Here is a 23,343-nt window from a genome sequence, read left to right as displayed (position 1 = left end):
TTCCCTACCTGATTTAAAAAACAAAACAAACCAACCCTTTAGAGCAGGAATTATGGTCTATTCATCTTTGAATTCTCAGTGCTTGCCCAGCATGTAAGAAGATCGAGGAAACTTTAGTAAATTTATTTCTTGGAGAGAATCTACAGAATCAGTTTTGTAGGGCTTCCCCTGGCCCAAGGAGAGCAACTTGAGGTAAATTGGGGAGGGTTGAAGTTCCAGGTGTTTCCACCTGCCCTGTGCAGGTTATATTTTCAAAAGGACCAGGTGGAGCATCCCTTCACATGAGCACAGTCTTCATGGGTGCCTCTCCATCAAGGAAAAAAAAAACATCTCTAAGACCAAAAATGTCTTGATTCTATTGAAAGGTGAGTTTTGCTTTGAATGACTTTCACCGTTCTTTCTCCCTTGCCCCCACTGCAACTCTACCAAATTAAATTGGAAAAAAAATCCCTTAAGTCCTAGGAATGTTTCCCAAGAATCTATAGTTGATTTGTAACTATGGTGAGATGTTTAATGCTGGGTGGGGGAGAAGCAGTGGTCTGGAAAACAAGTGTTCTGGGATGAAACCCACCAGCCAACTCAGTCACTTTTTGTTTTGGCCACCATTTCCTAATCTGTAAACTATGATTAGACTAGGTTAGTATTTCCCGAAGTGTATTCCATGGATTCCTGGTTTCAGAAGATGCTCTCAGTTAAAAAGACTTGGTTAAGATAGGGAGGGCTTCCCAGATGGCTCAGTGGTAAAGAATCTGCCTGCCAATGCAGGAGATGCAGGAGACTAGGGTTTGATCCTTGGGTTGGGAAGATCTCCAGGAAAAGGAAATGGCAGCCCACTCCAGTATCCTTGCCTGGAAAATTCCGTGGACAGAGGAACCTTGTGGCTATAGTCCATGGGGTCGCACAGAGTCGGACACGACTTAGAGACTGAGCATGCACTTTCGTATGAAAGATAGGGAAGTTCTGCATTTGATAACTGCCCTTTTGGAGATGAACACACTAGTATGTTAAAGACTCTGATTAGACTTGCAGCAGAGAATGCTGTTTTCATTTTCCCACCTTAATTGACCATTCTTTGGCAAGAAATACCTGCTAACTCAACTCTCAGCAGACCAGGGAGAAATTCCCTTCTGATGTGTTACAGTTCTTGATCATAAAATGGTTTAGTCCAGCCTATAAAATGGAAATAGAGTTGAGGCTTGTTTCTCCCTCTCACAGTAGGCTTTCCTAATCATAGGACCTTTTTTGCAGGTCCCTGTTCAACTCACAAAAGCCCTGGGATTGTTCACTCTAAGCTGGTGAGCTCCAGTGTCAGGGCCAGGCTCCAGGGCATCCCCACCCATCCCCTCCTGCCTCCAGCTCTCACTACCCTCAGTTTACACTCCTGCCCCTAGATCTCATCCTGAGAAACAGCTTGGCTTGGGCAACAATCTCCCACTCCTTCCTGCTCCATTGTCTTTGCCATAAGAATAAACTTTTATTGAGTATTATTTTTTATTTTTATAGGATAATTCTTAGAGGTCAAAATAAATGCTCATTGTAATAAACCAACCAACATATATGTTTTAAGGAAAAGTTGATTGTTAATAGTTTTGTGTTTATCCTTTTTTTCCTTTCTCTATGCCAGGGTTTCTCAACTTCTGTGTTGTTGACATTTTGGACTGGAAAATTCTTTGCAGGGTGTTGAGGGAAGTGCTTTCCTGTGTGCATTTCAGGATGTTCAACATCTACACCATTAGCACTCCCCAGTGGTGACAACCAAAAATGCTTTCATAGTTCATAGTGAAGTTGCTCAGTCATGTCCAACTCTTTGCGACCCCATGGACTGTAACCTACCAGGTTCCTCTGTCCATGGGATTTTCCAGGTAAGAGTACTGGAGTGGGCTGCCATTTCCAAAAATGCCTTCAGCCATTACCATATGTCCCCTGGAGGGCAATACTGCCCCTGATTGAGAATCTCTATTCCGTGCTCCTATGGTCATACTCAAGCAAATGCACATATTGATATATTTCTTAAAAATGTATAGACATGTAAATGAATATAAAATAGAAAAATCACTACTATACAAATTAAAAGTTCCTTTTTATTTTGTGGGCATCACAGATCAATACATAGAGATCTAACTCATTTTATGTAATTACTGCATAGTATTCCCTACTATGAAAGTAATATCTATGAATTTACCTAATCATTTTCTGCTTGATGGATATTCAGATGGTTTATACATTTTTGCCTCTCAAACAATGCTGCACTAGACATCTCTAGTACATGCAAAGTCGCTTCAGTCATGTCCAACTCTTTGCAACCTTATAGACTGTAGCCCACCAGGCTCCTCTGTCCATGGGGATTCTCCAGGCAAGAATACAGGAGTGGGTTGCTATGCCCTCCTCCAGGGGATCTTCCTAATCCAGAGATCAAACCAAAGTCTCTTATTCTCCTGCTTTGGCAGGTGGGTTCTTTACCACTGCTGCCACCTGAGAAGCCCAATCATATAGCCATAAATTCTGGAGCCTTCATTTCTGAGGAATAGGGTCAGAAGATGTGTGCATCAAGCATAACAATAAGTTCTGTCAAAAATTACTGCAAAATATAAAAATAGTACAAACATTTCTGTACAGGGTAGCAAATCTATCTGCTTCCAACCAGGTCAAGAGCTTTCATAGTATCTGTACAGCTTTTTTTAAAAAAGAAAGCTTTGAAGAAAATGACAAAATATTAATAACTTAAAAATCTACATGGTGATTAAAAAAAAAATTCTGCCAGACTGTGTTCCCAAAAGTTTGGAGCAGTTCCTGCTCCTGCCATCTGGGTATGTGTGAGGGTTGCCCATGCTGTGCCCTGCTGTGTTGTCACTTTGGTCATGTCAGACTCTTTTCGATGGTAGCCTGCCAGGCTCCAGGCAAGAATACTGGAGTGGACTGCCATGCCCTCCTCCACATGTGAGGGTTACCCGCCTTTTGCCAAATCTGTCCACTGTGGGATGAAAACTGAGATGCTGCTGGAGTTTGCATTTCAGTTCCCTGACCTCTAAGGGAGCTGAACTTATTTTCACAAGTTTAGTGATTATTTGCATTTCCTCCACATCCTTGTCAAACTAGATATTTGTTGCCTTTTTGATGGTAGCCATTCTGACATGTGTGAGGTGATATCTCATTGTGGTTTTGATTTGCATTTCCCTGATGATTGGTGATGCTGAGCATCTTTTCATGCATCTGTTGGCCATCTATATGTCTTTGGGAAAATGTCTGTTAAGGTCCTCTGCCCATTTTTTTAATTGAGTTGTTTCTTTTTTTTTAATGTTGAGTTGTATGATTTCTTCAAGTACCTTGGATATTATCCCCTTATTGGATATATCTTGTGCAAGTATCTCCTCCCATTCAGTGCGCTGCTTTTTATTTTGTTGATACAAACCTGTTCCATTGATCTATATGTCTGTTTTTGTGCCAGTACAATACTGTTTTGATTACTATATCTTTGAAGGATAGATTAAAATCAGGGAGCATGATACCTCTGTCTTTGTTCTTTACACAATTGTTTTGGCTATCAGGGTCTTTTGTGGTTCCATAAAAATTCTGGAATTATTTGTTCTAGTTCTGTGAAAAATGCCTCTGGTATTTTGATAGGGATTGCAGTAAATCTGTAGATTTAAGTACCCCTTGCTTCTTTTTCTCTGTCTTTTAAAAATTTTAACCAGTTTTCCCCTAAGAAAAATCTCCATATATTTCCAGACTGCAGTAGCAGAATACCGGTCCCCCAAGGATGTCCAATACTTTGGCCACGTGATGCAAAGAGCCAATGCATTGGAAAAGACCCTGATGCTGGGAAAGACTGAAGGCAGAAAGAGAAGGAGGTGGCAGAGGAGATGGTTAGATAGCATCAACGACTCAACGGACATGACTTTGAGCAAACTCTGGAAGATGGTGAAGGACAAGGGAAGCCTGGTGTGCTGCAGACCATGGGGTTGCAAAGAGTCAGACAGGACTTAGTAATTGAACAACAACAAAAGCAACAAAAGATGTCCATGTCCTAATTCCAGAATCTGTGAATATGTTAAGTTGAATAGTAAAAGGTTATTAAGGTTGCAGATCCTTAATTCCAATTAAGGTTGCTAATCAACTGACCTGAAAATAGGGAGAGTATCCTGGATTATTTAAGTGGGCTCAATAATCACAAGGGAGGCAGAAGAGAGTCAGGAGATGTGACTGTGGAGGAATGTTCAGAGAGATGCAATGTTACTGGTTTTAAAGATGGAGAAAGGGGATCACAGGTCAAGGAATGCAATTAACCTCTAGAATCAGGGAAAAGCAAGGAAAAGATTCTCCCCTAGTCTCCAGAAAGAAACACAAACCCGGCTGTCATATTGATTTCAGCCCATGAGACCCAGGTCAGACTTCTATAGAACTGTAATGCTTTCATGGCATCAGTAGATCAGTTAACTCCTGTATCCTGGGTTAGCAGGTCTCAAATTTAGCTGCACGTTAATTAGAATCACCTGAAGCTCTTTCTGTTCCCAATACCCAGATCATATCCAGACCATCGAAGCAGAGTTTGTGGGGGTGAGATCCAGGCATTATTACTTTAAAGTTCCCCAGGTATTTTCAACATGCAGCCAAGGTAGAGAACCTCCACCTCAGGCTAACTACAAAACATGGAGAAGCCCTTTTTCTTGCCTCTTGGTATCTGGGACCCTGGGGTCAGAGAGGAAGTGTAAAAGTACCACCCCCACCCCCCACCCCCCGCCCTAACTAAGAACACCAAACCTATGCTTTTGGATAGAAATGGGCTCCATTTGAACCCTTGGCCATTTAGTAGCTTAGAAATTGGATCCCATCTCTCCTCACTAGGCAAGAATGCAGACAGCACTCTCGTTTTATATTTATTATTCATTTTTGGCTGCACTGGGTCGTCATGGCTGCGCACAGGCTTTCTCTAGTTGCAGTGTGAGGGCTTCTCATTACAGTGGCTTCTCTTGTGGAGCATGGGCTCTAGGCGCACGGGCTTCAATAGTTGCAGCATGCGGGCTCAGTAGTCGCAGCACACTGGCTTAGTTGCTCCATGCCACATGGAATCTTCCTGGACCAAGGATCGAGCCCATCTCTTCCAATCCACACTGGAAGGCGGATTCTTAACTACTGGACCTCCAGGTAAGTCCACAGGCAGCTCTCTAATGGTATTTATTAAACAATCTGCAAAGACAGAACAAAGATCTTTTTTTTTTTTTCTGGAAGTTTGAGCAAGTTACTCATCAGATGCCCCATCATAGGAGAGTGTGTGTTCCTACAGACGTTCTCTTGTGTAACTCCAGTATGACTATCAAAGTCAGGATATTACAACTTGTACTTTTTTACCATTTAATCCTCAGACCCTATTCATGTTTTGCTAAATGTTCCAAGAATGTCTTTTATAGCGAAGAATCCAGTTCATGGTGCCGTTAGTTGTCATGTCCCTTTAACCTCCTCCACACTGTAACATTTCTTCAGCCTTTCCTTGATTCTTATGCCTTGATACTTTTAAGGGCTTCCCTTGCAGCTCAGCTGGTAAAGAATTTGCCTGCAATGTGGGAGACCTGGATTCAATCCCTGGGTTGGGAAGATCCCCTGGAGAAGAGGAAGGCTACCCACTCCAGTATTCGGGCCTGGAGAATTTCATGGACTGTATAGGAGATACCCCACATCCAAGGTAAGGAGCAGCGGCTGTGCCTTGCTGGAGCAGCCGTGAAGAGATACCCCACGTCCAAGGTAAGAGAAACCCCACTAAGATGGTAGGGGCTGAGAGAGGGCATCAGAGGGTAGACAGACTGAAACTACAATCACAGAAAACTAGCCAGTCTGATCACATGGACCACAGCCTTGTCTAACTCAGTGAAACTAAGCCATGCCGTATAGGGCCACCCAAGACAGTCAGGTCATGGTGGAGAGTTCTGACAAAATGTGGTCCACTGGAGAAGGGATCAGGAATCAGTGAACTAAGATGGACTGGAATGGGTGAATTTAACTCAGATGACCATTATATCTACTACTGTGGGCAGGAATCCCTTAGAAGAAATGGAGTAGCCATCATAGTCAACAAAAGAGTCCAAAATGCAGTACTTGGATGCAATCTCAAAAACGACAGAATGATCTCTGTCCATTTTCAAGGCAAACCATTCAATATCACGGTAATTCAAGTCTATGCCCTGACGAGTAACGCCGAAGAAGCTGAAGTTGAACAGTTCTATGAAGACCTACAAGACCTTCAAGAACTAACACCCAAAAAAGATGTCCTTTTCATTATAGGGGATTGGAAGGCAAAAGTAGGAAGTCAAGAAACACCTGGAGTAACAGGCAAATTTGGCCTTGGAGTACAGAATGAAGCAGGGCAAAGGCTAATAGAGTTTTGCCAAGAGAACAAACTGGTCATAGCAAACCCCCTCTTCCAACAACACGAGAGAAGACTCTACACATGGACCTCACCAGATGGTCAACATCAAAATCAGATTGATTATATTCTTTTCAGCCAAAGATGGAGAAGCTCTGTACAGTCAGCAGAAACAAGACCAGGAGCTGACTGTGGATCAGATCATGAACTCCTTATTGCCAAATTCAGACTGAAATTGAAGAAAGTGGAGAAAACCACTAAACCATTCAGATATGACCTAAATCAAATCCCTTACGAGTATACAGTAGAAGTGAGAAATAGACTTAAAGGACTAGATCCGATAGACAGAATACCTGATGAACTATGGATGGAGGTTCATGACATTGTACAGGAGACAGGAATCAAGACCATCTCCAAGAAAAAGAAATGCAAAAAACCAAAATGGCTGTCTGAGGAGGCCGTACAAATAGCTGTGAAATGACAGGAAATGAAAAGCAAAGGAGAAAAGGAAACATATACCCATTTGAATGCAGAGTTCCAAAGAATAGCAAGGAGAGATAAGAAAGCCCTCCTCAGCGATCAATGCAAAGAAATAGAGGAAAACAATAGAATGGGAAAGACTAGAGATCTTTTCAAGAGAATTAGAGATACCAAGGGAACATTTCATGCAAAGATGGGCTCAATAAAGGACAGAAATGGTATGGACTTAACAGAAGCAGAAGATATGAAGAAGAGGTGGCAAGAATACACAGAAGAACTGTACAAAAAAGATCTTCACGACCCAGATAATCAAAATGGTGTGATCACTCACCTAGAACCAGACATCCTGGAATATGAAGTCAAGTGGGCCTTAGGAAGCATCACTATGAACAAAGCTAGTGATGTAATTCCAGTTGAGCTATTTCAAATCCTGAAAGATGATGCTGTGAAAGTGCTGCACTCAATATGCCAGCAAATCTGGAAAACTCAGCAGTGGCCACAGGACTGGAAAAGGTCAGTTTTCGTTCCAATCCCAAAGAAAGGCAATGCCAAAGGAGGCTCAAACTACTACACAATTGCACTCATCTCACACACTAGTAAAATAATGCTTAAAATTCTCCAAGCCAGGCTTCAGCAATACATGAACCATGAACTTCCAGATGTTCAAGCTGGTTTTAGAAAAGGCAGAGGAACTAGAGATCAAATTGCCAACATCCGTCAGATCATCAAAAAAGCAAGAGAGTACCAGAAAAACATCTATTTCTGCTTCATTGACTATGCCAAAGCCTTTGACTGTGTGGATCACAATAAACTGTGGAAAATTCTGAAAGAGATGGGAATACCGGACCACCTGACCTGCCTCTTGAGAAACCTGTATGCAGGTCAAGAAGCAACAGTTAGAACTGGACATGAACAACAGACTGGTTCCAGATAGGGAAAGGAGTACATCAAGGCTGTATATTGTCACCCTGCTTATTTAACTTATATGCAGAGTACATCATGAGAAATGCTGGGCTGGAGGAAGCACAAGCTGGGATCAAGATTGCTGGGAGAAATATCAATAACCTCAGATATGCGGATGACACCACCCTTATGGCAGAAAGTGAAGAAGAACTAAAGAGCCTCTTGATGAAAGTGAAAGTGGAGAGTGAAAAAGTTGGCTTCAAGCTCAACATTCAGAAAACTAAGATCATGGCATCTGGTCCTATCACTCCATGGCAGATAGATGGGGAAACAGTGGAAACAGTGGCTGACTTTATTTTTCTGGACTCCAAAATCACTGCAGATGGTGATTGCAGCCATGAAATTAAAAGACGCTTACTCTTTGGAAGGAAAGGTATGACCAACTAGGCAGCATATTAAAAAGCAGAGACATTACTTTGCCAACAAAAGTCCGTCTAGTCTAGGCTATGGTTTTTCCAGTAGTCATGTATGGATGTGAGAGTTGGACTCTAAAGAAAGCTGAGCGCCGAAGAATTGATGCTTTTGAAGTGTGATGTTGGAGAAGACTCTTGAGAGTCCCTTGGACTGCAAGGAGATCCAACCAGTCCATCCTAAAGGAGATCAGTCCTGAGTGTTCATTGGAAGGACTCATGTTGAAGCTGAAACTCCAATACTTTGGCCACCTGATGTGAAGAACTGACTCATTGGAAAAGATCCTGATGCTGGGAAAGATTGAGGGCAGGAGGAGAAGGGGACTTCAGAGGATGAGATAGTTGGATGGTATCACCGACTCAATGGACAAGAGTTTGGGGAAACTCCAGGAGTTGGTGATGGACAGGGAGGCCTGTCGTGCTGTGGTCCATGGGATTGCCAAGAGTCAGACACGACTAAGCAACTGAGCTGAACTGACTGATAGTCCATGGGATGGCAGAGAGTTGGCTACAACTGAGCAACTTTCACTTTTGACACTTAAAAAATTACAACTTGGGTTTGTCTGCTGTTCCCTCATTATTGGATTCAGGTTGTATATCTTGGGCAGGAGCAACAAGCGGCGACACTGGACCTGTCTCAGCGGGCATGTGATGTTGATTTGTCTCACTGCTGATGAACGGGGCTCCCCTGGTAAAGAATCTGCCTGCAATGCAGGAAACCCCAGTTCAATTCCTGGGTCAGGAAGACCCCCTAGGGAAGGGGTAGGCTACCCACTCCAGTATCCTTGGGCTTTCCTGATGGCTCAGATGGTAAAGAATCTGCCTGCAATGAGGGAGACCTGGGTTCTCTCCCTGGGTTGGGCAGATCCCCTGTAGGAGGGCATGGCAACCCACTCCAGTATTTTTGCCTGGATAATCCCATGGACAGAGGAGGCTGGTGGGCTACAGTCCAGGGGGTTGCACAGAGTCAGACACAACTGAGCGACTAAGCACAGCATTTTGCTGATGAGATGTTCACTTTGGTCACTTGATTAAAGTAATGTCTGCCAGGTTTCCCCACTATGAAGTTGCCCTTTAATTATTATCAGAACTTTAAAAAAATACTTAGTTATGTGTTTATTTACATATACATATATCCACTCTCTTTTTAGATTCTTTTCCCACATATGCCATTACAGAGTATTAAGTAGTGTTCCCTGTGCTATAGAGTAGGTCCTTACTAGTTATGTTTTATATATAGTAGTGTGTATATGTCAATCCTGATCTTCCAATTTATCCCTCCCCCATCCCAATAAACATGTTGGTTTTCTACATCTGACTCTACTTCTGTGTTATAAATAAGTTCTGCTGCTGCTAAGTCGCTTCAGTCGTGTCCGACTCTGTGCGACCCCATAGACGGCAGCACACGAGGCTCCGCCGTCCCTGGGATTCTCCAGGCAAGAATACTGGAGTGGGTTGCCATTTCCTTCTCCAGTGCATGAAAGGGTAAAGTGAAAGTGAAGTCGCTTAGTTGTGTCTGACTCTTAGCGACCCCATGGACTGTAGCCTACTAGGCTCCTCCGTCCATGGGATTTTCCAGGCAAGAGTACTGGAGTGGGGTGCCATTGCCTTCTCCGATAAATAAGTTCACTGTATCCTTTTTTTAGATTCCACACATAAGCAATATCTCATTTTGTCTTTCTGTGTCTGACTTACTTCACTCAGTATGATAATCTCTAGGACCATCCATGTTGCTGCAAATGGCATTATTTTGTTCTTTTTTATGGCTAATATTCCATTACATATACATACCACATCTTCTTTATCCATTCCTCTGTTGATGGCCATTTAGCTTGTTTCCATGTTCTGGCTATTGTAAACAGTGCTGCAGTGAACATTGGGGCACAGGTATCTTTTTTATTTATGGTTTTCCCTGCCCTTTAATTATTAATAAGTATCTAATGGGGTAATACTTTGAGAAGTCAATACCCTGTTCCTCATCAAACTTTCAGTTTATTAATCCATGTCAGTATAGACTCATGCTTTTATATTATATTCAGTAAATTATAATTCATAACTGTCATTGTTTTTTGATGTTTAATTTGTTCCAGATTTGACCAGTGGAACTTCTTCAGGCTGGCTCCATGGTCTTTTGACAGGTCCCTATCATTCTTGTAGCACTTCGTCTATCCTCTGACACAAAATGTCCCAGGCTGTTAATAAACCCATGAGGTAGGTGCTATTATTATCATCCCCATTCTGTATTAGAGATATAGAAATCTAGGAACAGCTCAGGATTATGCAGCTAGCTAGTTATGGTAGCAGAATTGTGAATCCAGACCATTTAGCTCAGGCCTGAGTTTTTCTCCCTTTTTATTCTGAAATAATTTTAGACTTACAGAAAAGTTGCAAAAATAGTACAGAGTTCCTGTTTACCTTTCACCCAGTTTCCACTGACATTAACCTGTGACATTAACACAGTGCTGTGACTGAAACCAGGAAATTCACATTGATGCATTACTGTTAACTGATTTTGCCAGCTTTCTCAGTAAGGTCCTTTCTGAGCCACTGCATTTCATCATCACAGCCTCTTTAGTCTCCTCCAACCTGTGACAATTCCTTAGTCTTTGTCTTTATATCCTGTCACTTTTGAACAAGACACCTGGTCCATTCATTTGTAGAATGCCCTCAGTTTGGGTTTGCCTGCTGTTTGTTCCTGGTTAGACTGAGGGTATCCAAGAACAAACAGGTGACACTGCAGCCTCTTAATGTATCCCATCAAGATAGTGACTCATTACCTGGGATGTAAACTTGGATAATTTGATTAAGGTGGTATTTACTAGGTTCCTCCCCTGTATAGTTACTATTTTTTCCTTTTTAAACTAGTAAGTACCTCATGGGTATATAATTTGAGATAATGCAAATGTCCTTACTTTTGCTTACTAGTTTTTGGATCCATTTCTGCCTGCACCACTGATGACTGGGATGTTTGCCTAAGGGTGATTTTCTTTTTCTACTATTCCTTCTACATTCATTAACTGTAATTCAGTAAGAAAGAACTGCCCCTGCTCCCCTGTGTATATATTTATTCAATTATTTTTCTCAGACTGGACTCATGATTAATTAATGACTTACAGTCCATTACAGACCTGACTACTGGTTGCTCCTTCAGGTTGGTTCCTGAGTCCTTTAGACAAGGCCCCTCTTTTCTGAGCATTTTCCTTCCACAAGATATCCCAGGCTCAGATCTCTGCCCCAGATCTGCAGTTTTTCCAAGGAGCTCTGACTCCTTCCTTTGAAGAATTGTATTTAGAAAGCAAGATCTGGATATTTTATGTGCTTACTCCTCCTGGGGTGTCACTGCCTTCAACATACAGCTATGGTAACCATGCACCCCCAGCTGACTGCCCATCACCCAAGACACAGCTAAAAGCCCTCTCAAGAGCCCCTACATGCTCGCTCCAACTTACCTCTTTGGTTTACCTCACATCATAGCCAAATACCACTCACCCTGCCCTGCTGCTTTGGCATCACTCTGGTCCATGCCTTTTTTTTCTAGCCCCATGGGTCCCAGGCGTCTCTTTGAACTCTTACCTCTCCCAGGAACATGCCCTATTTACCTGGCTAACCCCTCCTGGACAAAAGCAAGTCAGCCTGCCCCACCTCCTGGCTTAGACATAGCAATTCTGGACTGAAACAGTCTGTTTACCTTTCTCCCCTGATATGTATGTTTTGGGTAGCAAAGATATGTCTTGTTTACCGTTGGCTCCAAACCCATAACACTTCCTGGACCTACTGTATGTGTTCAAGTACTTGATGGAGGAGGGAGAGGGTAGTCACTCCAAACTCACTTCTCATGGCTCCCTCTTTCTCCACAGCCCTTCCTCTCCACGCTGCTCAGCTTCTTCCTTCAGAACCCAGCTCGTCGATACAGCCTTCTACATCTCTCCCATCACCCACCCTTCTTGTCTGAACTTGGCACTTGCATTGGTGTTGGTGTGTTGGCCTCAGCTTCATCGGAGCCAGGCAGCAGAGGTGCTCCAAACAGAACAGGTGAGAACATGGGCCCATCAAGCCCCAGCCCCATCTGGGAATAAGGGGGAGGAAGGCAGCCTGTTATCTGCTTCTCCTGGTGAACTGCAGCAAGCGTGTAAAGAGCCTGGGGAATTGTGCCACCAGGTTGAGAGCCCAACCTCCTGGGGCTTCCCGTGCCACGTTGCCCCACCAACCACTGAAACCTCAGGCTTCTGAGCTGGCACCAGAGCCTCGCTGCTTTGGTCCCCAGGGGTGTATGAGCAAACAGCACAGAGAAACACATGAAAACAGAGCCGTGCTCTGGGCCTTTTCCATAATTATTACTATAATGACTTACAAAAAGTTTTTTCAGGCAACTGTGTTAAGTTATTGTACGTATGTGGGAGAGGGAGATGGGGGTCTTGGCCACAGGGTAAATGAAGACTTCTTTTGTGGGAGAAGTAGGAGGAGGAAATGTGCCTCCCCTCTCCCCCACTAGGTCTGACTCCTGATTAAGTGGCTTCCCCTCAACAAATGAAGACCATTAACCCTTCCTGTCCCAGGTTCTGGGGTAAAGGAGAGGGAGCAGCAAGTCCATGAAGTGCTCTGATGGGGAGAACGCACAACCCGCTGTGGCTGCCCAAACCCCGCGCATCCTGTCCTGGTTCCACTGGACCCTGGCCCAGACCCCCTCAATGGGGACGGAAGACTGCCCAGAACTCAGTCTACAGCAAAGCACCCATCTGGGAAGACGAGAGGACAGAGCGTGAGGGGTCAGGGATGCCACTGTATGGCCTTCTGGGCTGCCCTGTTGGGTCAGGACAAGGATGTTGCCCAAGAAGTGGTGACATGCCAGAGGGGAGCTGCTGGTGCCCGCCCTCCGCTCCCCAAGGCCAGTCACCCGGGCATCCAGGCACTGTTGGAGGGGCTCTGTCAGAGGGGCTCTGTCAGAGGCAATGGGGGCATTCCGGTGTCTGGCTTTGGAGCTTGGGGAAGCAGAGAACCCCAAGCCTAACTGGCTCTGCCAAGGGGGACACCCAGAACCACCCAAAGCTGGGCCCCTCATTTCCTATCTTCCAGCTCCAGCCTCCCATCCATGCAGCTAACTGTGACCATATGTGTGTGTGTGTGTGTGCACGTGCACACGCATGTGCTCATGTGTGTAGGGGAGGCTTCAGGGAAGTGCTGTTGCACCACTTGCCCAGGGTTCAGAGCCTCGTCTGTGAACCCAACCACAAAGGGTTAAGGACTCTGGTTCCCCCTTCCTCCCTTCCTCCCAGAGCTACACCTTCCTCCTTGGGCACTAGAAGGTTTTTCGATGAATAGCCCGGGAGCCGTCCTCTTCATACTCCTTTTTGGATACCCACATCTTCTTAAAAGTGTCCAGGGAGGCCAGAATCGAGCCCCTGTGAGGAGGGAGGGAGAGCATTCTTGTGGACCTGAGGGCTGAGCCAGCCATCGGCCCTGGGCACCCAGAACTCCACTTCTCTAACCTGCGGGGGACATCCACCCACCTCCACCTGGCCTCGACCAACCCAGGAAGAAGTGTCCAGAGCACAGTGGCCTCCTCCCAGAGCCCCGGCTCTGGGCCCCGCCTTACCCGATCCACGTGGAGTACAGCCGTTCCTGAGGGGCCGAGATCTGGAGGGAGCAAGCACAGCATAACTGCCCTGTCCCCCCAGCAACCCCATCCCAGCCTTGGGGGCACTTCCCCCAGTGTCTGCAGCCAGGCCTCAGCCGGGAGCAGGGGGAGCAGCAGGGCTGGGCTGAGTGTGAAGTCAGAGGACATCTGAAGGTGCTTCTTGCCCTTCCCTCCCCAGGTCAAGGTTGCCCAGCACCCCCATGCCCTACAGGGACTCCCCACAATCTCACCTTGATTTTGACATCCTTTGGGGCAAGCTTCTTTACTTCACTTAGTAATCGATCACCGAAGCCTGTGAACACAAGGCTGGCTGAACCCAGGGTCCAGTATCTGGTCCAGTATCTGACCCCTCATCACTAGCTCCCTCACATCCAACTTCTGATGCCTCAGCCCCAGCCACTTTTTTTTATGTTTTAAGCTACTATTTTAATTTTTGGCCATGCCGTGCAGCATGTAGGATCTTAGTTCTCCGACCAGGGATCGAACCCATGCTCCCTGTAGTGGAAGTGTGCAGTCTTAACCACTGGACTGCCAGGGAAGTCCTTGTTTTAGTCATTCTTGCCAGGAGTAAGGGTGGAGAGAACCACACCAAAGGCAGAAAAGATCCAGCAGTGTTCCTGCAGGTGGGCCCGCTTCCCTCTTTAGGAAGAAAGGAAGGTAGCAGGAGATGCAACCCCAAGTCACCCACCTCTGCCTGGCCCCTACCCTCTCCCCCTTGACACTCCAGAGCCAAAACCACCAGAAGCAGTCAAAGGCAAATGATGAGTCAGGAGAACAAGCAGTCACTTCCATCCAGTAGACAGGCAAATGTCTCGCACAGTGTTGGGATGGCACTGGGGGACTCTCTGCCACAACTGGGGGAGCCTCTCAGGAGGGAAACTTGTGATATCTACCAGGTATCAAATGCACACATGTGTACCCTCTGACTCAGCAATTCCACCCCTAGGATTTATCTTTCAGGTATCTTCCCATTATGTGAAATGATAGTGCATGCAATCTCCTAGTGGAACATTTTTGTGATCAGAAAGAATTTCACCACCTCCAAGGCCATCGGCAGGTTTTTTTCACCACCTCCAAGGCCATCAGCAGGTTAATGGTTCAAATGCACATCCAGCCCTCATGACCAGATAAAGAGAACCTACACAAACATCTGCCATCTGTGGTGCAAAATCAACAACACAGGGCGTGGAGCTGGAGACCGTGTTTGTGTTCCTGCTCTTTGTGTTCCTGCTCTGTCGCTAAGTCAAGTCTGACTCTTTGCAACCTCATGGACTGTAGCCCGCCAGGCTCCTCTGCCCGTGGAATTCTCCAGGCTAGAATACCGGAGTGGGTTGCCATTTCCTTCTCCAAGGGATCTTCCAGAGCTACGGATTGAACCCATATCTCCTGCATTGGCAAGCTGATTCTTTACCACTGAGCCCCCTGGGAAGTGCAGAGAGTACTCCAGGGCTGAGTAAAAAGGATGCTTTATCTAGGCACAGATGTTACCTGAGCCACTAACAATAAGTGTGGGGAGGAAACTGGGTGACTAGGACAACAGAAGGCAGACTTCATCGAATACATTTTAGACCTCATTAAACTTACCATCTATTTGTAAACAAAATTTAATTTCAAATCTATCCCTTAAAAAAAAAACTCACTGAACACCCAAAAAACTCACAGAAAATGGGCCATGTCCCAGGCTTTCAGGAATTGGGGTGCAGTCTGAGGGCCCGGCTACCTGTGGCCTCCAAGCCATACCATCCCGACCAACTAGGTACCTTTGAAAAGCGTGGAGCCACCGGAAAGCATGATGTTGGCAAACAGCGTGCGGCGAAGATCCATGTCAGACTTGTGAATGGCGAAGACCAGCACCTCATGGAGTCCCTCACTCTCATCCCCTACCAGGTCTGGCTGGAACAGCAGCTCAGGGGCCCGGAACCGCGCTGGTCCCACCTTCGGAACACAAGATGCAGTTCGTCCCGCCTCCTCCTCCTCCAGCCCCCGCATCACACACCCGCCCCCGCCCGGGCCGAACCTACGTTGAGCGTGCTGCCGTCTGGCAGGGTGTACTGAACCTTCTCTGTCTCCAGAGCCTCATCCTTCTGCGGGTTGATGGACAGGTAGCAGGCCCGCTGCGGTGGGCAGAGACAGGGCCCTCAGGAGGTGGCCACCGGGACCCCCACGCCCAGGGCTCAACCTCACGCTGGGTCCGACCACCTCCGCTTCCCCACCCGCTGCCCCGCGTCACCTCTTTGATGGTCCGGACGACCTCGAACTCAGCCGAGGTGTGAAAGTCCGCTCCCTCCTTGCGCAGCAGCAGCCGGAGGTAGCGGGAGACATCGCGGCCGGCAATGTCCACCCGCATGATGGAGTGTGGCATGGCGAAGCCCTCGTAGACGGGGACGGCGTGCGTGACCCCGTCCCCTGAGTCCAAAACCACTCCCGTCGTGCGTCCTGTGGCGTACCTGTCACCAGGTCAGCATCCCTTCATCTCAGCCCCTGAGGCACTGGGACCTCTGCACCCCTGGAAGGGACCCCGGGGCATGTGCATTATCTGGTCTGAGAAAGGGACCCACGGGCCCCCCCTGTAGGGATGGTCATCGGAGGCTGTTTGTACAGGGAAGTCAGGTGCCGCGCCATCCCGATCAGGAGGCCAGAGACGCAGGGACCAGGGCCGAGGGAGCACTCACAGGCTGAGCACGGCCTGCATGGAGATGAACAGGGCCGGAACGTTAAAGGTCTCGAAGAACACTTCCGCCGCCTTCTCCCGGTTCTTACTCGGGTTGAGCGGCGCTTCCGTAAGAAGAACAGGATGCTGCAGGAGACGGCAGGGTTGCAGGCAGGTGCAAAGGCAACGTGAAGGCCCTGCCGGGATCCTTCCGGCAATGACCTACCCCGGGAGCACACGAACCTGCCCCTTCCCATCCCTGCTGAGGGCACCGGCACGTCATCTGCCAGCAGTGAGTCTTCCAAAGACCCAGCGCTCCCTGGAATATTCTACTTGGCAGCCGCTGGCTGTGCGGACCCACACCCACACAATGCGGGGCAGAGGGGAGGCAGGGACCCACACAATGCGGGGTGGAGGGGCAGCAGTGATCCACACCCACACAATGTGGGGCGGAGGGGGCTGCAGGCCAGACAAGAGCCAGAGAAAGTGTGGAAGCCTGACGCAGACGTCGCAGGCGGGGCAGGGAGAGGGCGCCGCAGCCCCACCTCCTCGGAGAAGGTCTGCAGCTGGTCCTTAGAGTAGACGTACTGCCAGATGCGCTCCATGTCGTTCCAGTCCCTCACGACGCCGTGCTCCATGGGGTAGCGGATGGCCAGCAGCCCCCGGTGCTCCTGCAGACCGGGAGGCTGGAGGTGGCACCAGACACTCACCCAGCAGCTGTTCTCTGACCTACGGGGGGGCCACCCCTTCATCCGCTCACCGGGGGTCCCTGTGCCCCTTAGATCCTTAACCCAGCATGGGTTCATCTGTCCAATTGTTTCCCTGGCTCTGAGAGTCCAGCCTGTTTCGAAGACCAGGACCACAGGGGGTGGTGGCATGCTCCCTGAACCCCAGAGTGCCCCCATTCCTTCCCCCACGGCCCTGTGTCCTCGACACTCACTACTAGCACATCCTTCCCGTCCAGCCTCTCACACGGCCTGACCTCCAGCTCCAGCTCCACCACCACTTCAGTTACCATTCCGTCAGCACCAGGAGCCTCTGTGAAGGCCAGTCCTCCTACACCCGATCCTATATGGCCCCCTCCTGCAGTCTCGTGCTGCCACCTCTCCTCCCAGCTCTTCAGCCAGTACAGGTGTCTCTTGCAAAGACCTGCCCTTCAGCTTCCCCCCACAACGTGGTCCTTCTGTCCAGCACCATTTGGCCTCTCACCCATGGCTGCAGCTCCTGCTGACCCCATTTTCTGGGTCCTCAGCACCGCTTCCTGTCTTCCCCAGGTTCCTAAACTGCACTTGCTGGTTAGTCCCTGCCATCCCCCCACCCACACTCGCTCCTCCTCCCAAGGGCCTCACCTGGCTGTGCAGCCCCTAGGCGTCCCTTCCCCTGCCCCCTCAACCCCCTAGCTGGAGCACAAGAGCTGGCCTTCTCACTCGATCAGTCATCGAATCCAAGTGACTCAGACTTTAAAGTTACTTTTTAACCAGTTCTTTCCTCTGTGGCTTCTAAAGGAAGGGGCAGGAAGTGGTCTTGCTGTGTTGCCTTACACAGGAACCCTGAGCCATCTCACAGAGCAAAGGGACCACAGTGTTTATGGCACCTAGTAGATGCCAGGTTCAGCTCTGACCACCAGTCAAGGCTCCTGGGACAGAAGACCTCAACCCAGGCACAGACAGGCACCACAGATGTTACCTCTGCTTTTGGTCCAATAAAGAGGTCTCCTTCCAGGGCTCCAGCCATCACCCGCATGTGCTTGGGGCGCCCGACACTGCAGGGACAGAAAAAGTCAGGGAGATGGGCCGGGGACATAGCTAAGCCTAGTCCAGGAAAACCAAAGTCCGACTCTAATGGTCAGAACCTAGGCCTATGGGCCGTGGGACCACAGAGCAGGCCTTTGAGGGATAGAAGACTCAGGGTCAGAAGAAGAAGGGTTCCCGCCATTTCCCACCAGCCCTCCCAGAGAGGGCCAAGAGGTCTGGAATGTCAGCCCTGGCAGAGGGTCTGCTTCTGCAGCCATGATGACTCAGCCCTCGGTATGGATTTCACGGGGGCAGAACAAGGTGGGGTGGCCCCAGGAAGCAGGGCCATGGCTCCTTCGTATACCCCTCTCTCACTCAGTCAATCCCGTCCTTCTCCCTGCCAGGGCTTCTGGAACACAGATGCAGTTCTTGGCAGAGTGGATGAGCTACCACTCCAAAATCTGACCCAACTTCCCTGCACGTCAAGAGGAACCTTTAATTATACTCCAGTTGAGTTCAGAAAGGACAGCTGAGGCCTGGATGCCCCATGCAGGCTCTGTCTTGACATGGCCAGTTACTTCGGGGGCCTGAGGACTCCCCTACCCTGGCTTCAGCCACTAAGCTCTAAGGCCTCCAGGATTTGAGACGAGACACCATCAAGGGAAAACTTCCCAATGGGCTTGAGCGGCCAGTGGAGTGCTCCCAACTTCCCCTGGGTTTCACTCCCCTCTCTCTTCTGCCACCACTGGCATCATTCAGGGAAGGATGAGCCCTGAAGAGAACATTTCCTAGGAAGAAGGAGTGGCAGTAACTCCCCATTCTTTCTCCTCTGAGTTTACATCTCTCTTGTATTCTTGCTGCTGCTACCATGCCCTGTCCCCAGGGGGGTGCTGGTGGTAGCTCCGCCTTTCCAGCCCCAGGAGGGACCAAAACCAGACTCCGGAGGGGTGAGGGAAGCCCAGAGCACCTGTCTTCTCCTTCCATAGCCCTTCACAGCACCAGCTTCAGAAATCTGGTGTTTTCCCCTGCAGGCGGGGGCAAAAGTTAGCCTCAGAGTGGTGACACAGGACCCATATTCTCCCCAGAAGCAAACCAAAGGGTTAGGAATACTGCCTGAGCAACACTTACTAGTTTGGAAAACAGTATTTGGGAATCTGGTCTCCTGCAAAGCCAGCCTTGATCATCCCGGAACCCTGCAAAGAAAAACAGCAGTTAGATCCCAACATTCATCTCCAGATGAAGGCAGTGTCCTGCTATGGAGAGGGCTGCCCCCCCACAATAGCCTGGGAAGGAAGCCTGAGATCCTGCCAAGAGGGCAAGGCCATTTACACGTACACCAGTGGTTCAAAACTAGGGGCAACTCGTCCCCCTAATTTGAAGGCTTCCCAGGTGGCTCAGTAGTAAAGAATCTGCCTGCCAAAGCAGGAGATGTGGGTCAATCCCTGCGTTGGGAAGATACCCTGGAGAAGGAAATGGCAACCCACTCCAGTATTCTTGCCTGGGAAATCCCATGGACAGAGGAGCTGCAGTCCATGGGGCCGTAAAGATTCAGACACCACAATTTAGCAATGGAGCATGCATGCAGCCCAAATCTGACAATGTCTGAAGACTAGGGGCAGAGGCTGTTATTGGCATGTAGTGGGTAGAGGCTAGGGATGCTGCTAAGCATCCTACAGCGCACAGGGCAGCCTCTCATCACCAAGAATTATCCAAGCCAGAATGTCACCAGTGTGGAGATGGAGTACACCCTCCTAGGCACACTCGTGGGTCAGCTCCAGGCAGGAGGACTCTTTAGCAGCACAAGTGACTCCCAAAGCCCAGCTAGAAGCAACCCTTAAGACTGGTTGCTTATGGTTTTTTTCAACATGCTTGAAAAAGCATGGCCCACTCCCCTCAGTAGCCATGGACCACATACAGGACTGGCTGGGGAAGATTACTGGGTGCATGGGGACCAACTAGCACCCCTCCTCAAGTGGCTTCCCCAGAGACAACAGGAGGAGAACTTGGTCCTGCTACTGCTCCAGCATGGAAGCTGGATGGAAACTTTTATTTATTTTTTAAAATAAATTTATTTATTTTAGTTGGGGGCTAATTACTTTACAATATTGTAGTGGTTTTTGCCATACATTGACATGAATCAGCCATGGGTTTACATGTGTTCCTCATCCTGAACCCCCTTCCCACCTCCCTCCCCATACCATCCCTCTGGGTCATCCCATTGCCCCAGCCCTGAGCATTTGTCTCATGCATCAAACCTGGAATGGTGTTCTGTTTCACATATGATAATATACATGTTTCAATGCTATTCTCTCAGAACGTCCCACCCTCACTTTCTCCCTCAGAGTCCATAAAGACTGTTCTATGCATCTGTGTCTCTTATTCTGTCTCACATATAGGGTTACCGTTACCGTCTTTCAAATTCCATATATATCTGGCTTACTTCACTCTGTATAGTGGGCTCCAGTTTCATCCATCTCAATAGAACTGATTCGAATGTGTTCTTTTTAATGGCTGAGTAATATTCCATTGTGTATATGTACCACAGCTTCCTTATCCATTCGTCTGCTGATGGACATCTAGGTTGCTTCCATGTCCTGGCTATTGTAAACAGTGCTGCAATGAACATTGGGGTACACGTGTCTCTTTCAATTCTGGTTTCCTCGGTGTGTATGCCCAGCAGTGGGATTGCTGGGTCGTATGGCAGTTCTATTCCCAGTTTTTTAAGGAATCTCCACACTGTTCTCCATAGTGGCTGTACTAGTTTGCATTCCCACCAACAGTGTAAGAGGGTTCCCTTTTCTACACACCCTCTCCAGCACTTACTGCTTGTAGACTTTTGGATAGCAGCCGTTCTGACTGGTGTGAAATGGTACCTCATTGTGGTTTTGATTTGCATTTCTCTAATAATGAGTGATGTTGAGCATCTTTTCATGTGTTTGTTAGCCATCAGTATGTTTTCTTTGGAGAAATGTCTGTTTAGTTCTTTGGCCCATTTTTTGATTGGGTCATTTATTTTTCTGGAATTCAGCTGCAGGAGTTGCTTGTATATTTTTGAGATTAATTGTTTGTCTGTTGCTTCGTTTGCTACTTTTAAAGGGATCCTGGTATCTAGAAACCTCCCACCCACAGCAGGAATCAGCATCTCAAGCTCTCTCCCCACCACCCATCACCACCCTTAGGGCCTGTAGAGCAGAAATAAACGTCCCTTAGAGTTTGGGGGAGAATGGATACATGTGTACATATGGCTGAGTCCCTTCGCTGTTCACCTATCAGAAACTATCAGAAAATTGTTTTCTAATTGGTTATTCTCCAATACAAAATGGGCTTCTTGTATGGTGCTCATGGTAAAGAACCTGCCTGCCAAAGCAGGAGACAGAAGAGATGTGGGTTTGATCCCTGGGTCAGGAAGAGCCCCTGGAGGAGGGCATGGCAACCCATTCCAGTATTCTTGCCTGGAGAATCCCATGGACAGAGGAGCCTGGGTCGCAAAGAGTCACAGATGACTGAGTGACTGAGCACACAGGCAATACGAAATAAAAAGTTTTTTTAAAAGAGAAAGGAACATTCCCAATTTACAGAGGAGGGGGCTGGAAGCCCAGTGGGACCAAGCAGGTTGTTCTCGAAACTCATAAACTTGTTGATTAGCCTGCCAAGAAAGGAAGTGGCTGATCCTTCCTGAAGCCTGATGGAGAGCATCCCCAAGCCCAGCTTCAGCCATCTTATTAAACACCCCCTGCTGTGACTCAGGGCCCTCACATGGTTACTCCAAAACAGGCAGCCATTCAGAGATTACATGGGGGTCATGTGTAAGGGAGACAGATCCCAGAAAGAGCAGTGAGTCATTATTAAAAACTCCAAGGCCCACAGTTCAGAGGTAGACACTCAGCTAGGGGCAAATCCACTGATCCCTGACCTTCATCTTCTTCCTATAGACCAGAAAGCATGCTGAGCTGAGCCCCGGTGCTGAAGAACAAGACCACGATGGAGCCAAGTAACTTTCCTTTGAGGTTTCCAAGCAAGACCCCCAAACTGCTTACAGGTCCTGGGAAGAGTGGTCCTGAATTCTCTCCACTGCCCTCCCAGCTGTGGAACATCCGCTTGGCTCAGGGAGCACTTAAGGAAAGGGTCAAAGCAGGCGAGTGCCCAGCCAGGCGGCGGCGGGTATGTGGTTGGCAAAACTTAACGTGCATTTTCGCCAGTCCCAGGAAAAGGGCGTAGTGAGGCCTGCCTACCCTGGACGTGCTGCCTGTGGACGCAGCACTTGGGAAGAGCTGTTGTAGAGGCCCGCAGGTCAAGCGTCGCCAAAAGATGGGGCTAGCAGTGTGCAAAGAGCAGCCAAAGCCTGAGGAGAGGTAAAGGGGTTGGGGTCGAAACCCATCCAGTGAGCCTACTCTCCACCGAGAAGGGTCTGGGGAGAGTCCCCGGGCCTGGCACCTCGGTGCATCGGTCGGTCGCCCGGCTGTACTCCGGCTCTCCAGATGCTGATCAAGGGCTGCCAGACACATGGGACCCCTTCCTCTCCCGACCTCCCCGCCAGCTCAGGGAGCGCTGGGGCTGGGTTCTGCCACGCTTGCGGGGGGCTGGTCCCGCGGCCCGGGATACAGGGCCAAGTGGGGACAGCCCGCAGGAATGGCGGGCCGGCAATAAGCCGAGGACCAGCCAAGACACGCGGGGGTCCCTGCAGACCTCGCCGCGTCCACCCCCGGGGGCGGGGCGCCCGCCCTCCCCCCGGTTGCCAAGCCTCACGTTGTCGATGACCACGGGCTGGTTGGCGATGATATCATAGGACTCCATGGCCGGGCGGGCCGGCCCTGCCCAGCAGGCGGGCTGCGGCAGTAACCAACGGCTGGCTGGCAGGCAGGCAGGCGGGCAGACCGGGACCACCGCGGCTCCAGGCGCGCTGCTGCGCCCCTCCCACCCCGAGCACGCAGCCTACGCGAGCCGGGCGGAGGCTTTCAAGGGGGCGGGCCCCGCGGCCAGTCACCGCTCCCCCCCGGCAGATTGACGCCGGGCGCCGGCTGCCCGCGGGGGGCTAAGGGGCGGGGCCGTCGGGTGCTGGCCAGCCAATGGAGGCCGCCAGGAAGAACTGCCCCGACGCCTCCAAGGTAGGCTGCAGC

General features: G+C 48.8%; 2 protein-coding genes across 23 annotated transcripts in view; one reads left to right on the top strand and one right to left on the bottom strand.

Annotated features, from left to right (window-relative positions):
- Positions 1 to 1,624: 1,624 nt before the first annotated feature.
- C4H2orf92 (chromosome 4 C2orf92 homolog) overlaps positions 1,625 to 23,343 on the top strand; it is an 82,167-nt gene continuing 60,448 nt past the window's right edge. For 5 of the 6 annotated variants that reach the window (XR_014051915.1, XR_014051914.1, XM_081484566.1 and 2 more), the window contains exon 1: positions 23,064 to 23,331. Coding sequence is in view for 3 of the 6 variants with exons in the window: in XM_081484566.1 (XP_081340692.1) it covers positions 23,293 to 23,331 (39 nt within the window). In the remaining 3 variants the exon portion in view is untranslated. Of the gene's footprint in view, positions 1,863 to 3,726; positions 5,143 to 5,527; positions 5,678 to 10,298; positions 10,420 to 12,065; positions 12,241 to 22,158; positions 22,388 to 23,063; positions 23,332 to 23,343 lie in introns of those variants that run through there. The other variant, XM_081484585.1, reaches the window with a different exon arrangement.
- On the bottom strand, positions 4,862 to 23,147 carry ACTR1B (actin related protein 1B). Of its 17 annotated transcripts, XR_014051911.1 has the most exons (14): positions 22,973 to 23,147; positions 22,459 to 22,568; positions 19,355 to 19,419; positions 18,180 to 18,255; positions 17,039 to 17,164; positions 16,516 to 16,640; positions 16,074 to 16,290; positions 15,865 to 15,957; positions 15,604 to 15,778; positions 14,074 to 14,135; positions 13,802 to 13,842; positions 13,490 to 13,607; positions 12,039 to 12,274; positions 9,957 to 10,057 (listed from the first exon to the last, which is right to left on the bottom strand). XR_014051911.1 is itself a non-coding variant. In XM_081484553.1 (13 exons), the coding sequence occupies exons 3-12, from the start codon at positions 19,408 to 19,410 to the stop codon at positions 13,505 to 13,507; spliced, it is 1,074 nt and encodes a 357-aa protein (XP_081340679.1). In that variant the 5' UTR covers positions 19,411 to 19,419; positions 22,459 to 22,568; positions 22,973 to 23,147; the 3' UTR covers positions 4,862 to 5,184; positions 13,490 to 13,504. The 17 variants fall into 17 exon arrangements, 15 of the variants coding, with proteins under 15 accessions (XP_081340679.1, XP_081340685.1, XP_081340676.1 ...); XR_014051910.1 differs by lacking the exons at positions 9,957 to 10,057; positions 22,459 to 22,568 and adding an exon at positions 4,862 to 5,184; XM_081484553.1 differs by lacking the exons at positions 9,957 to 10,057; positions 12,039 to 12,274 and adding an exon at positions 4,862 to 5,184.

This window comes from Giraffa tippelskirchi, chromosome 4 (assembly GCF_054371585.1).
Source record: "Giraffa tippelskirchi isolate mGirTip1 chromosome 4, T2T-mGirTip1v1.2.pri, whole genome shotgun sequence".
Lineage (NCBI taxonomy): Eukaryota > Metazoa > Chordata > Mammalia > Artiodactyla > Giraffidae > Giraffa > Giraffa tippelskirchi.
Note: the sequence above shows the minus strand (reverse complement) of the source record. Positions and strands in the feature narration are given on the sequence as shown.

What these genes read in the sequence shown, in the direction of transcription:
- ACTR1B (XM_081484546.1), bottom strand. Translation starts at nt 21,368, where the DNA reads ATGCTGATTCCTGCTGTGGGTGGGAGGTTTCTAGATACCAGGATCCCT. An exon ending in CAGACGGCAGCACGCTCAAC is followed by an intron (nt 15,779 to 15,864) that starts GTAGGTTCGGCC and finishes TGTGTTCCGAAG; the next exon opens with GTGGGACCAGCGCGGTTCCG. An exon ending in CAAAGGATGTCAAAATCAAG is followed by an intron (nt 13,843 to 14,073) that starts GTGAGATTGTGG and finishes TGCTCCCTCCAG; the next exon opens with ATCTCGGCCCCTCAGGAACG.